Source organism: Rhinolophus ferrumequinum, chromosome 10 (assembly GCF_004115265.2).
Source record: "Rhinolophus ferrumequinum isolate MPI-CBG mRhiFer1 chromosome 10, mRhiFer1_v1.p, whole genome shotgun sequence".
NCBI lineage: Eukaryota > Metazoa > Chordata > Mammalia > Chiroptera > Rhinolophidae > Rhinolophus > Rhinolophus ferrumequinum.
In genome coordinates this window covers 86,511,835-86,523,638 of record NC_046293.1, presented here as the reverse complement: position 1 = coordinate 86,523,638, position 11,804 = coordinate 86,511,835, and the positions used below count along the sequence as shown (strand labels likewise).

General features: G+C 44.9%; 1 protein-coding gene across 1 annotated transcript; it reads right to left on the bottom strand.

Annotated features, from left to right (window-relative positions):
• Nucleotides 1-1,333: 1,333 nt before the first annotated feature.
• On the bottom strand, nt 1,334-10,903 carry FGF23 (fibroblast growth factor 23). Its single transcript, XM_033117515.1, has 3 exons — nt 10,597-10,903; nt 4,745-4,848; nt 1,334-3,294 (listed from the first exon to the last, which is right to left on the bottom strand). Exons 1-3 carry the CDS (start codon nt 10,790-10,792, stop codon nt 2,851-2,853), a joined length of 744 nt encoding a protein of 247 aa, XP_032973406.1. The 5' UTR covers nt 10,793-10,903; the 3' UTR covers nt 1,334-2,850.
• Between the last annotated feature and the right edge of the window lie 901 nt (nt 10,904-11,804).

Below are 11,804 nucleotides of genomic sequence, written 5' to 3'. Positions count from 1 at the left end.
GTCGTGGTCATGTCAGGCTTCCTTATTTATAATTCTCTGTTAGAGCAGGTCAACTTCAGTTTTGAATTTAGTTTTAGGGTGCATTCCTTTTTCTGGGGCTTAGGCCTTCCTTCTAGGATGTGGTCTCAACTAAATGCTGATGCACTCAGTAAGTCTCTTCACCCTGGCTTAGTTGGATTTCTAATGTTTCTCAGCATTTCATGGCCTCTGCCATCACTCCCTGTTCATCTCCCAGTTCTGTAGCAGATGATCTTTGTTAGGTCTTGCTTACTCCTTCCCTGTGCATGTGCAGCCCAGTCCTTGGCCAAAGGCCTGCAGTGAAGGCTCACGCAGACTTTTGAAATCTCCCCTTTGCACAGCTTCTCTTTCTCAGCTACCCTACCCCACAAAGCCCAGCTGCTTTCTCAGCTGGACAGGGAAATGTCTATAGAATATCTTTTTTTCTCTACAGTGTTTTATTCTCCTTCTACAATGGAATGAAGTCTTGTTTATTCCCAAATGGTGATTTTGGTGTTGTTCCATTCCTATGGATTATCGATCTTAAAGTCCTCTGGGTGAGAAAATTGAAATGCTATGGATTCATGAACCTTACAAGCAGAGGCCAAATTATCTGTTAAAAAGATCAAAAAAAAAAAAAAAAGACTAGATAGAACTTTTAAAACAATAATCTTCCTTTGTTAAGTCTGTTTTGGGTGATCAAAGAAATATAGCATTTGACCAGCACTCCTATATATATCATGATGGCTATCCAACCTCTTTCTCTATAGTACATTGGACTTTGTTATTCAGACTCTTAAAGGGACATAACCAGAAGACAATCCCCTTTGTAGATTTTGTCAGGTCCATTTGAACAGCAGTCAAAATAGTGAGTCTTATACTAAGTTCTTTTACATTAATTGTTGAAAGGGAGACGCTGATGGCTAAAGTCAGGTAATGAAAAATTGTAAGCTTGACTGATGTAAATTTGAATGCAGAGAGATGTAAATGTGGAATAGGCATCTTTGCTTCCTGTGTTTTGGTAACTGATAAGATAGACATTAAAGAAGGGCTTCTGGGGACACCAATTTCAAAAAGAGAAGACATGTCTATTTATTATTTTGTTCTGCTATCAAGTCTCACAGGGCAGTAACATTGTGCTAAGTACATAGCATCCGGTTTACTGGGATTGTGTGGTTGTGTCTGGGTAGTCTTCAAATAAAAAAAATTTCTCTCTTTCAAGGAAACACTTTAGAGTAAAGGGATCAGAAAGCCAATATCAATGAAAAAAATCTTTATTTTTAATAATTCATTAAAATTGTTTTCTACTTATAAATGGAAAAAACTGAATGTCTTAAACTGCTGATATTCTTTTACAACTTTGCCTTCTCTGCATTTTCCCAATGCTTTCCTCCTATAACCCCTTTTATTCTCACATTCTGACATGCTTTGATGTAGTGATACAGAGAGGAGAAGCTAACAGAAGTTGAGGTGAATTTTATTTTTCTTTTAAACAGAAGAAAGGAAAAAGGTGAGCTTACATTTTTATAAATACATATAAATATAGAGCGATAGGCAAAATCTTCCAAATAAATAAATAAATATTGCCACATGCTAAGGGGCATAGGAAATTGTGGGGGCTACTTTGGCTCTGCCAAACAGAAAACCCCTGATAAATGGTGCTGAGTTTGTTAGGTTACAACCAGTTTTCTACCTAAATCCTTTGGGAATTTTCCATCTAATTATCAGTATTGAGGAGTTTCCAATAGCTTTTATACAGTATTATACTCCAACGGGAAATGAAAACTATATAAAGAAAATATTTGCCATGCACTGCTATATAATATTAGAATCTTAGTGTTTCAGAATAGGAACTAGTCCTTCAAGTTCAGCTTAAAACCATCAGGTGAAAACAGTTGCCCGACGTTTCTCTCATAAGTAAAAAGAATGGATCAGTTTCTAAGGGTGTATACATGGTAGCACTGGGGGGAAAAGGTGAATGCGGAGAAGCCGTTGTTTAAATCTACTTTGCTTCCTAATATCCTGCTCGAACAGAGGTAGGAAAATGGGTCCCCTTGTGGCAAGACCCTAAGTCACAGGGTAAGGGGAGGGTGAGGACTGAGCAATACTCCCACCTGTCTGGCGCTCCTCAGCTATTTGGCAAGTGAGGTTTGGTTTTCCTCAGGGTAGTACTGGGGCTCCTGGGCCTGAAAGCTCTCTTCATTTAATGCCCCCAGAATTTCCAAGTGGATTAAGACTCAGACCTGCCGGCCTAGGAATGTTTTAACTAATTCCCTAGCCACTGCTGCAAGGTAGTAAAGAAATCACAGTGAAGAGCTGACAGTGCGGTCTTTGCATCACTCCTACCAGGTGGTGCCCTGGTTACCCAGCTGTTACTGCCCCAGGTCAAGGTCATATGCTCAAATGTCACCAGGGCCAAGGTAACCACTGCAAGGACAGTGGAGAAGCCGCTGGTATTGGCTCTTCCTTCACTTCCAAAGTGGTGAGCTCACTAAGCCATTGCTTTGTTTTCAGTGCTACACTGATTAAGAAGAGAGGCACATAGAAGGGAAATAAGGGAAGGGGAAATTCCACCTCCCTTCCTTAGTGAGGGGAAATGTCTGGTTTACCTATGGGGGCTTCTCAGTTCAGAAAGGTGGTATAGGTGGGTTGAGGAAGGCGGTGAAACTCTCATTTCTCAGGCCTCAAAGGCAGATTCTCAGGGGCTTTCCTGGGAAAGGACATGGAGAGGAGAGGCAGCTAATTCCACACATAAACGCACCTTCCCTCCCGTGGCGTGTAAAGGGAGCTGGTCTCTTTCAAAACAGTTTTCTTTTCTGAAAGGTGGTGGGAAAGGATTTCTTTCTGGTGTCCCTAGATAACCTTCGGGAAGGGGCGGCACCTCACCACTCCCAGCCCCCCGCCGTGTGCGCTGCCCCTGCTGCCTCTGAGCACCCCTAAGGGGTCGCTGGCCGCCACGCTGTTGTCCTCGGCGCTGGGGAGCTCCTGGGAGCAGGAGGCCGGGGCGGGGGTCATCCGGGGCCGGGGCTTCAGCACGTTCAGCGGGTCGGGCTCCGAGTCGTCGTCCTCGGCGCTGCGCGTGTGCCGCCGCGGCCGCGGGGTGTTGAAGTGGAACAGGGGGATCTCGTTCCTCCGGGACAGGAACTGGGAGTAGGGCGGGGGGTTGGTGCCCGGCAGGAAGGCCCTCTTCGCCCGGCCCAAGCTGACGAGGAAGCGGTGCTGGGGCGAGTGGTACACGTCGTAGCCGTTCTCCAGCGTCCGCTGGCGGAACTTGCAGCTCTCGGGACTGAAGTGATGCTGAAAGGGCAAAACGACCCAGGTGAGGGCCCGTGAGGGCGGCGAGGGCGGCCCCGCGCCCCCAGCCCTGGGCCCCTGCTCCGTGCGGACCAGCCTGAAAGCCTCGCGGGTAAGTTGGTGATGGCAGGAGCTTCATCTCTCCCGACAAGTCTATTAGGTCGGTCGGTGTCGTTAAGCCCTCTGTGCCCAGCTGGGGACACGTGCTTTCCAAACGCCCACTCCCCCGGGAGCAGCAACCCCGGGGCCGCACGCTGCCTGGACGCCTGCTGGCTGGACGTGCACAGGGCCGCGCTGCCTGCGCCTGCTGGCTGGAGCGAGGGCTAACTTAACCGTATCCTTGTCCTTCCGAGTTTCTACCTTTTGAACGCTCTTTTGGCTGGAAGGTGGCTTGGGTCTGTCTACTTACCAGGAGAAAGGAGGTGGGACGGCGATTGCAGGATCAAACATAAGTGAGGTAAGGTCACATCAGAGAGGTAAGGCGGTCTGGGAATCAGGGACATGAACTTTGGCAACAGATTGTCCTAGTTCTGAGCCCTTAGTCTGCCACTAATTAGTGCCAGCTTTTATGGAGTGCCTGCTAGGATCTTTGCATATTACTTCCCTTAATCCTCAAACTCCATGAAGAGGTATTTCACAGGTGAGCTCTATATGCCTGTATCTGGTCAACAGGTCCGTCTGTATGTACATATGTACGTATTTATTGTCCGTATTTCTTCAACAGGTATTTATCTGCTCTGGGCCAGATACCACTACAGATGCTGGGACACAGCAGTAAGCAAAACAGAAAGTCATTGCTCCTGGAATTTCTAGTCGGTCTGTCTGGTGTAAAAGGCTCCTGAGATAAGCAGTCCTCCTATTGTACTATCTCAAGATCCTTTGGGATGTGCTCTGCAACCTGTAGTGTGGGAAATCCTTTGCTTACCAATCTGAAGGACCAGCCATTGCAGTTGGGGCAGATAATTAATTAGAGATCTCTAAGTGGGGGGTTGAGGGAGACCCAAAGGGTCCGGGGTCCATCCCACTTCACTTTTTCCAGGTGAGGAAAGTTTAGAGACGTGAGGGGACTTATCGAAGGTCAAGGAGGTGTAATAACAGAATCCAGAAGAGGCCAGGGCTTCTCACCCTTTCTAATGCACTTTGCAACATGCATTTACCAGACTAAAGGACACACCAGCTACATACAAGGTGTTGTGCTAGACACAAAAATGGGTTCTAATGGGCAGTTTATAATAGAGGTTAAGAGTCTGGGCTCCAAAACCAGAATGCCTGGATTCAAACCCCAGTGGTGTAAACCTGAGTGTTTAATACTTATACTGAAAAAAAGTACTCAGTGAAAACAATCATCAAAGTATAATGCAAATGGAATCTTCAAGCTGTAAACATCTATGAGCTGTCAAAAAAAAAAAAGTTAGTTATTTGCAAATGGTGACCAGCACAAAAAGAAACTCACTGAGCCAAAAATGTTGCCTCTGAAGTCCATGCAGAGGTATCTTCTACTCATCACCCCTGTTATCACCACAAAGCCAGCATCCTCTGATCTGATCATCAGGGCACCTGTGGAGAAAATCATTTGGGTCAAGTCTGCTGCACGCCCAATTCTCACCTTCACGCACTTCCTGAAAACCCACCTTCATGAATCCTCCGTTGATTTATTTTAATGGTGGTGATGATTTCATATAACCCTCCACTTGTACTTACTTGTTCAGCATCATTTCTTCTAATTCCCCCTCCTCTCCCTCCAATTGCCTCCTTCCTCATCCTCTTCCTGATGGAGCACTCTGAACTCCTGATGTTCTTTTACCTGCGTTGTACATGTTTCCCGGACTATTTCTCCCTTGCCTAGCTAATTCCTCTTCATGTTTGTGGTGTTGGTCATGTTCTCCCAAGCCTTCTGCCTTTGTGATTTTAGAACCTGTACCGAGATGTCTTTCAAGGGTCCAGCTTGCATACAGAGCCTGATTTTCCACCGAGGTAGCTGTGCAATAGTCACTGATACATCAGTCAATACCCATCATACGCATATGTCAAGAACCATATTAGAATTGTTCTTCCCCTCCCGGTTCTGCTTGTTGCAGTCACTCACCCTTCAGGGCTGGGCTCAGATGTCATTATTTCTATGGAAACTTTCCTAATATCCCTAATCAGCTCCCTCAGAACCATGCCTACCCCTCTGTTGTATGATAGCATGCATTTCATTCACCTTGCTTAATTAAGTTCAACTACCTAGTACTTTCCCTAGAGGGAGCTACTTAGAAGCAGAGGGTTTATGTTTCCGTGTTGAATAGATACCAGGGATGGATGGAATTTATTCTTGGGTCTTTATCGCTGTTCTTTGTCTTTTTTTCACTTAGTAGTGTCCCCTTCAGGTTCAGTCCCTCTTGGTCTTTCAATGCCCCTCTCAAAAATAGTTTCCTAAAAGGGATTGAAACCCATTCGTACTACCTACACCTTAAATAATCGATGATAGCTTTAAGTATGACCCCCTCACCCACCCTCATGGAAAAGTGTGAGTTTAACAAGTGCCAGTGACCAGTCAAGTAAAGTCTAAAGCTCTCTCTTTTTGTGGCAAGGGTACAATTCAGCAAGACTTCTGCCCGCCCCCCCCACCCCCCCAGTACTGTTTAATTACCTGACATTTTCTGTGGAAAATCATTTCCTAGTCTTTGGGACCACTTCCATTTGCCTACCACAGAACTTCCCCTTGCATCTCCTTTGGCCTCACGGCCTCAAGTAAGGAGCCCAGGTAGGGGTTTGAATCCCTTTTCTAGAAATGTCTTGTGCTCAGTAAGTGGTGGAGCCTCGTGGGGTGACTTACAGCCTGTCTCCTCCCTAACCCCATGTAGGCTCAATACTGGACCTCCTAGGAGAGCAGCTGGCAATACTTAGACGTGAGCTGAGTACAGGTCTTGATATGGACTGAGGCCTGAATGCTGTGGGACAGAGGGAATGAGGTGGGAGCAAGCCCAGGAAGAAGAGAAAGGCAGCGGCCAAAGAGAAAACTTCATTTGTTTCTAAGTTTGGATGAGGGTTAGCTTTGTGGGAAGCTTCTGGAAATGGGGTGGGGTATGGGTGGTGTAGAGGATATTTAAATTACTCCATAATGGGGTCTGCCTATATATCTCATATATGTGGCTAATTTGGTGGTAACATAAGCCCTGAGAAAAACGTCAGAAACGTGTGGGAAGTAGTTTCTGTCCTAATAAATTTTCAATCTAATCAGGAAAAAATTGCACTGAGTAGCTGTTTTTGAGTGATTGTGCTCTAAGTACTTTACGTATTTTAAATCCTCAAAACAACTATTGTACTGTTAATATTAATAGTGGTAGTAGCAACATCCCCACTTAAGTGATACGGAAACTTAGGCAGGATTCAAACTCAGATCAGTGAGTCTAACACCCTCTTCCTGCGACCCTTCAGCTTGCCTCCAACAGAAATTATTCCCAGCATGAGAAGACAAAATCCAGTGCCAGAAAACATGCTGCAGGCCATGAGAACCCCATCGCCGTGCCCCGAGTGGGTCAGGGAGAGGGCACTGAACCGGGAACGGGGAACGGGGGTACCTGGATTCTGGTCCCAGATATGCCCTTTACTAACTTTGTAGCCTTGGGCAAGTCATTGCTCTAGTGTCAGTTTCCTCAGATATGAAAAGAGAATAATAATAACTGTCCTTCCAACATCATAGGGTTATGATTAGAATCAAATGGGATGGTGGCTGTAAAAATGACCTGAAAGTGTTGAGCAACTGGAAAGCATTATGTGGTAGGTGCTGAGCTGCCACTATGACAAGCCCATACTTTGGCAGTCACGCTGCCTGATGCTTGGGGTCACTGTGGACAGCGTGCATGGTGCACACACTCCTGGTCTCCGGGGCCAGTCCCCACAAAAAACAGCCTGCAGAGGAGCAGCGAGCAGGTGCTATGGAGCACATAGCACCAGGCTTGCATCAAACCAACATAAGCCAATGTGAAAGTTCAGGAAATGTAAGAGACAGAGTTCCTTCCCTCTGCAATTTCAGAAGACATGTTTTCACAGTCTGCACAGATTCAAGGGCAGAATTCAGCGGAAGGAAGGAACACGTCACGGGCTGCTTAAGCTACAGCCTGTTGGAGCAAAGCAGACTTAATGGTTGTTCCTTTCAGCGACAGCAGGTGGTACATTAGAAGAAGCAGAGGTTTGGGGTCAAGGTGTCCTCTAGGTCATTTACTACCTATGTGACCTTGAGCCAGTTATTTAAATCATTTAACCTTCGTTTTCTCCTAGTATAGAGTAGAATCATTTACCTCATTTGGTTGTCTTGAGGATGTAATAAGATAATATTTTAGTCACCATAAGAGCACTTTCTAAATGCCAGTAATTGTTATATTACCACTTTATCTCCACCTCTGCTGTCAAAGTGGAAAATTATCTGCTCCTGTTCAAGTGTCACAGCCAGTCAATGACAAATGAGATGATGGATGTAAAGTGCTTCAAACTCTCCAAAAGAAAGATAAAATTTTGAAGGATTAAATAGCCTAAGGACAATTCAGCTTCAAGTAAAGGAAAAGCTATGGGGAAGCTGGAGGAAGTCAAAGTACCAGGACCGAGGAAGTGACATTAACCAGGGGTGAGAAGCATCTCTTTTCTGCTGCCTCCAAAAATGGGGCTAGTGGGCAATGGGAGGGTGGTGCTGTTCACAGTAGGACAGCACATGGGGACACGGGAGAGGCTCCCAGACACGAGCGCTGTGAGTCTGAAAGGAAGTTATAGAATCTTGTCGGCAGATAATGTCACAGTGACCAGCAACCCGAAGACCGATTGGGCTCTTGACTATTAATCAAGACTTTACTAAAAAGCACAATAATCAAACGAAACATTTCACTGGAAGTCTATAAATAATTAGGAGGGGAGAAAACCATTCCACACCTTCCTGTTGGTTTAAAAGTATTGCTTTATGCTCGCTGAGGCGGTAATTATAAATCCTCTGTTAATTAGTTGTGCTACCTACCTACATGCACCAATGTTTCCTCTCTCCTTTTGATAACTCTTCATTTCAGGATATATATATATATATATATATATATATATATATACACATATAATTTTTGGTAATGCACATGATAACTGATTTGAATAGCACAAAAGAGTATATAAATTAAGAAAACTGTCTCCCTCCACCACCCTGACCTGAGTTCCCCTCCCTAGGTTTGTGTTGATATCCAGAGGCACAGTGCTTAGCTAGTATCTATATCTGACAAAACAAAATCACTTTTCTGTCAAAAAAAAAAATCTGAAATCAGTTCAATTCATTTCGCTTCTTTTCAGTCATTTTATTAGGTTGGTGCAAAAGTAATTGCAGCACCTGAAATGTATGTAATTTTACTAACAATTGTCACCCCAATAAATTAAAAAATAATAATAAAAAAATACTAAAAAAAAAGAAGTAATTGCAGGTTAAATGTTTAAAATAATTGCAAAAACACAATTATTTTTGCACCAACCTAATAATTAATTCCAACTAGTGCTCAGTGCCTCTTGTGGGCCTGCGGTCCATGGATATTTGAGGGAAAGTTCTACAATTCTGCCTGCCTGCTCCCCGGTGCTTGCCTGGGCCCCACGCTGCAGCAGTGAGCCCATCACAGCTGGCACACACTGTTCCTCTCTATGTCGTGTTCAGGAGGACATGTCTTTCAGTGAAGGGAGTCCATGATTCTGGACAAGTTTCATCAGCATTCTCTAGTTGTATGAAGTCTTTTCCATCTATGGGAATCAAGATAATTTACCATAATTCACTGTCATGCATTTTAAATCACTTATCACCTTGCAGTGGAAGTGAGGGTGGCCCGCTATGCTGTGTCTTCCTTTGTAGTCACAGAGCTTTGTATGATGTCACACACATCACAGGTTCTGTTAACTATCCACTGGATAATATGACTGGCACTCTGGGTGCCTCAAGTGTATCCAGATTTATTGCAGGTTTTTGCCGTTAGACTCAAACTTGGCTTTCAAGATGTTGACTCCTGAATTCTACTGTATCTATGTGAGTTCTGGAATCTGTTTGGTATTTGGACAGACCTTTTCTCCTTCCTCTCACCTCCTATCACCACTCATTGAACGCTTGCAAAAGTTTGAACTGTTGGCTTTGCATGTGCATGTATCTTGCCACCAGGTTTAAGGACCTTTGATTCTTAGCAAAATTAGTGTCTTGCATACAGCAAGGTCACAGCAAAATTACTGAGTAATTTAGTATAATAATGAAGAGTAAATTGGTATTCCTATAAGAAGTTTTCTTTGAGTAAACAGAGACTGTGATTATTCTTTTGTTCCTTTAATTTGATCTATATTGAATCAGTGTGCATTTTTCTGTTTCCTTAGAGTAATTTTTACATATTTTCATAAAATAGAAGATCTTGTCTTTTTCAATATCCATCCTCCCTCCTACCCTGTTATCTTTTATAAAGGTGCAACCAAGAGACCCTCATTTGAATAATAAATAATTGACTATTGTGGACGGGTGAACCAACTTTCAAAAACCTAATCTTTAAAAACATTCCAGTTGTCTTGTGTAGGCAAAGAGTTTCCAACTAGCTTAATCTGCTACTGAATGGACCTGTCAGCTCCACAGAGAAGAGTCAGTAATTCATACCAAAGTACCTCGAAGCTCCCAGTAAACCTGTTGGATGGATGGCTGGACGGATGCATGCACGCATGCACAGACAGATGAGTGCATGAATGGCTTGTATACTTGATCAGACTCACCAAGACAATATACCTGGATAGCCTGTCTTTAATACATTTTTCCTGATAACTTTCGTAAGGCCAGAATACAAGAAGCTCAGAGTTGGAGTTGCAAAGAGCCGCTGAGTTCATCTATCCCAAACCTTGGTGTGGAATCTTCTTCACAACCTCCATTGCTAACCCAGTCCAAAGTTCATGAGCTAAAACTCAGCGTTTATTGACCTATCTGCCTTTTTTCTCTTAGCCTTCTTGCTGCTCTTTCTGCACATTTTTTGACCTCTTTGGACAGGACAAAGAGAAAGTGGCTGCTATTGTGGGAAGAGGGATTTTAGTTAAGACAAATTATTCATGTTGGGAGAAACCAGTAAATACTAATTAGGGAGGTGGCAGAATCTTCTCCCAAGGTTTAAACACACACACACACACACACACACACACACACACACACACACACACACACACAGGTCCTGGGCAAGAAGCTAGGAGGCTGGATTAGCCCTCTGACCTAATGCAAGGTATCCCCAAGTCCCTTGTAGGTGGATGGACAGAACCCCCCTTCTCCACAGCCAGAATGAAGCCCCTACTCACTGTATATGGTCTGATGGGGTGTGCCATCCACATGGCCGTCCTTGTGGATCTGCAGGTGGTAGCTGTTCCTGGCTGTGGCCGTGTACAGGTGGGTCAGGCCACCCAAGCTGGAGCCGAGCAGTGGGGAGGCATCGGGAAAGGCTCTGACTGCACTGCACAGGATGCAGACCAGGAGCCCCAGGCTGGGCCCCGACATCACTGCTCTCTGAGTGGCTGGCACAGAATTGAAACCTGACACTGCCCCCTGACTGTGGGCTGGCCTCCCTGGCCTTTTTCTCCTCTTCTTCTTTGTGGGGATCTGGTGTGAGGATCCCAGGCTGGGTTCCCTCCTTTTTTCCCTCGGACTTTTAAAGGGTAGCAGTGTGACATCAAACAGGAAAAACTCCACTGTCCACATCCTCTGTGTTGTAATCAGCCCATTTGAAGAAAGTGCAGAGACCTCTAGGGCTCACGGAAGGCACGTCGGTTCCAGAAACACAGGCACACAAACCCCTCAATTTCAAGCCAACGCTCCAAAAAGTGAATGATGTGTGGGCAAAAGTTATCTACGACTCTGGGTTGTCTGTTGTTGACCTGTCCCACTTCCAGCAGGAAATGTGAAGGCAGCCAGTGGTTCCGAAAAAATCCATCTTCAGTCATGCGGTCAACAGACTCCTGTGCAATTAATCTCCCATTGAGTTTATTCATTTTGGTTTTCTCAGTTCTTTTAATCCATTCGGCAACTATATGTTCAGGGCTTTCTCTGTGCACAGCACTAGCTGGGTGTTTTGAAGGATACAGAAATAACACAGGGCACCATCAGGCAAATGGTACCCTCTGAGACCCATCTCCTCCTGAAGACATGGGAGCTATGAGTAGAGGTGCAAAAACCAAAGTTGCCATTTTGGGAAGAGTTCAAAATGGGAAGAAAGAAACAACGCTTTGAAGTCACTGCTACTCTACAAAATGCTGAGGTTTGATTTCTCAGTGTCCCTGGTTTGGACTGTCTAGGGCAAGTATTATGGTCTCTCCAATAGTTTGGAGACTAATTCAGAGACCTCATGAAGATTGGAAGACCGCTGGCTGAGCACAGGAGGTCAGAGGCCAGGAAGGACCCAGGAGTGCAGTAGCAGGCTAGGCTGTCCCCACAATGAGTGTCCTATGGGTGTCTGGCTCCTGGGACTGGACCCTTTCTCACAGATGCTGCTCACAGGTGTGTCCTCTGGGAA

Coding starts and splice junctions, on each gene's coding strand:
- FGF23 (XM_033117515.1), bottom strand. CDS start 10,792: ATGTCGGGGCCCAGCCTGGGGCTCCTGGTCTGCATCCTGTGCAGTGCA. Junction 4,849..10,596: donor ACCCCATCAGACCATATACA/GTGAGTAGGGGC, acceptor TTTTCTCCACAG/GTGCCCTGATGATCAGATCA. Junction 3,295..4,744: donor GAGGCAACATTTTTGGCTCA/GTGAGTTTCTTT, acceptor TTGCCCTTTCAG/CATCACTTCAGTCCCGAGAG.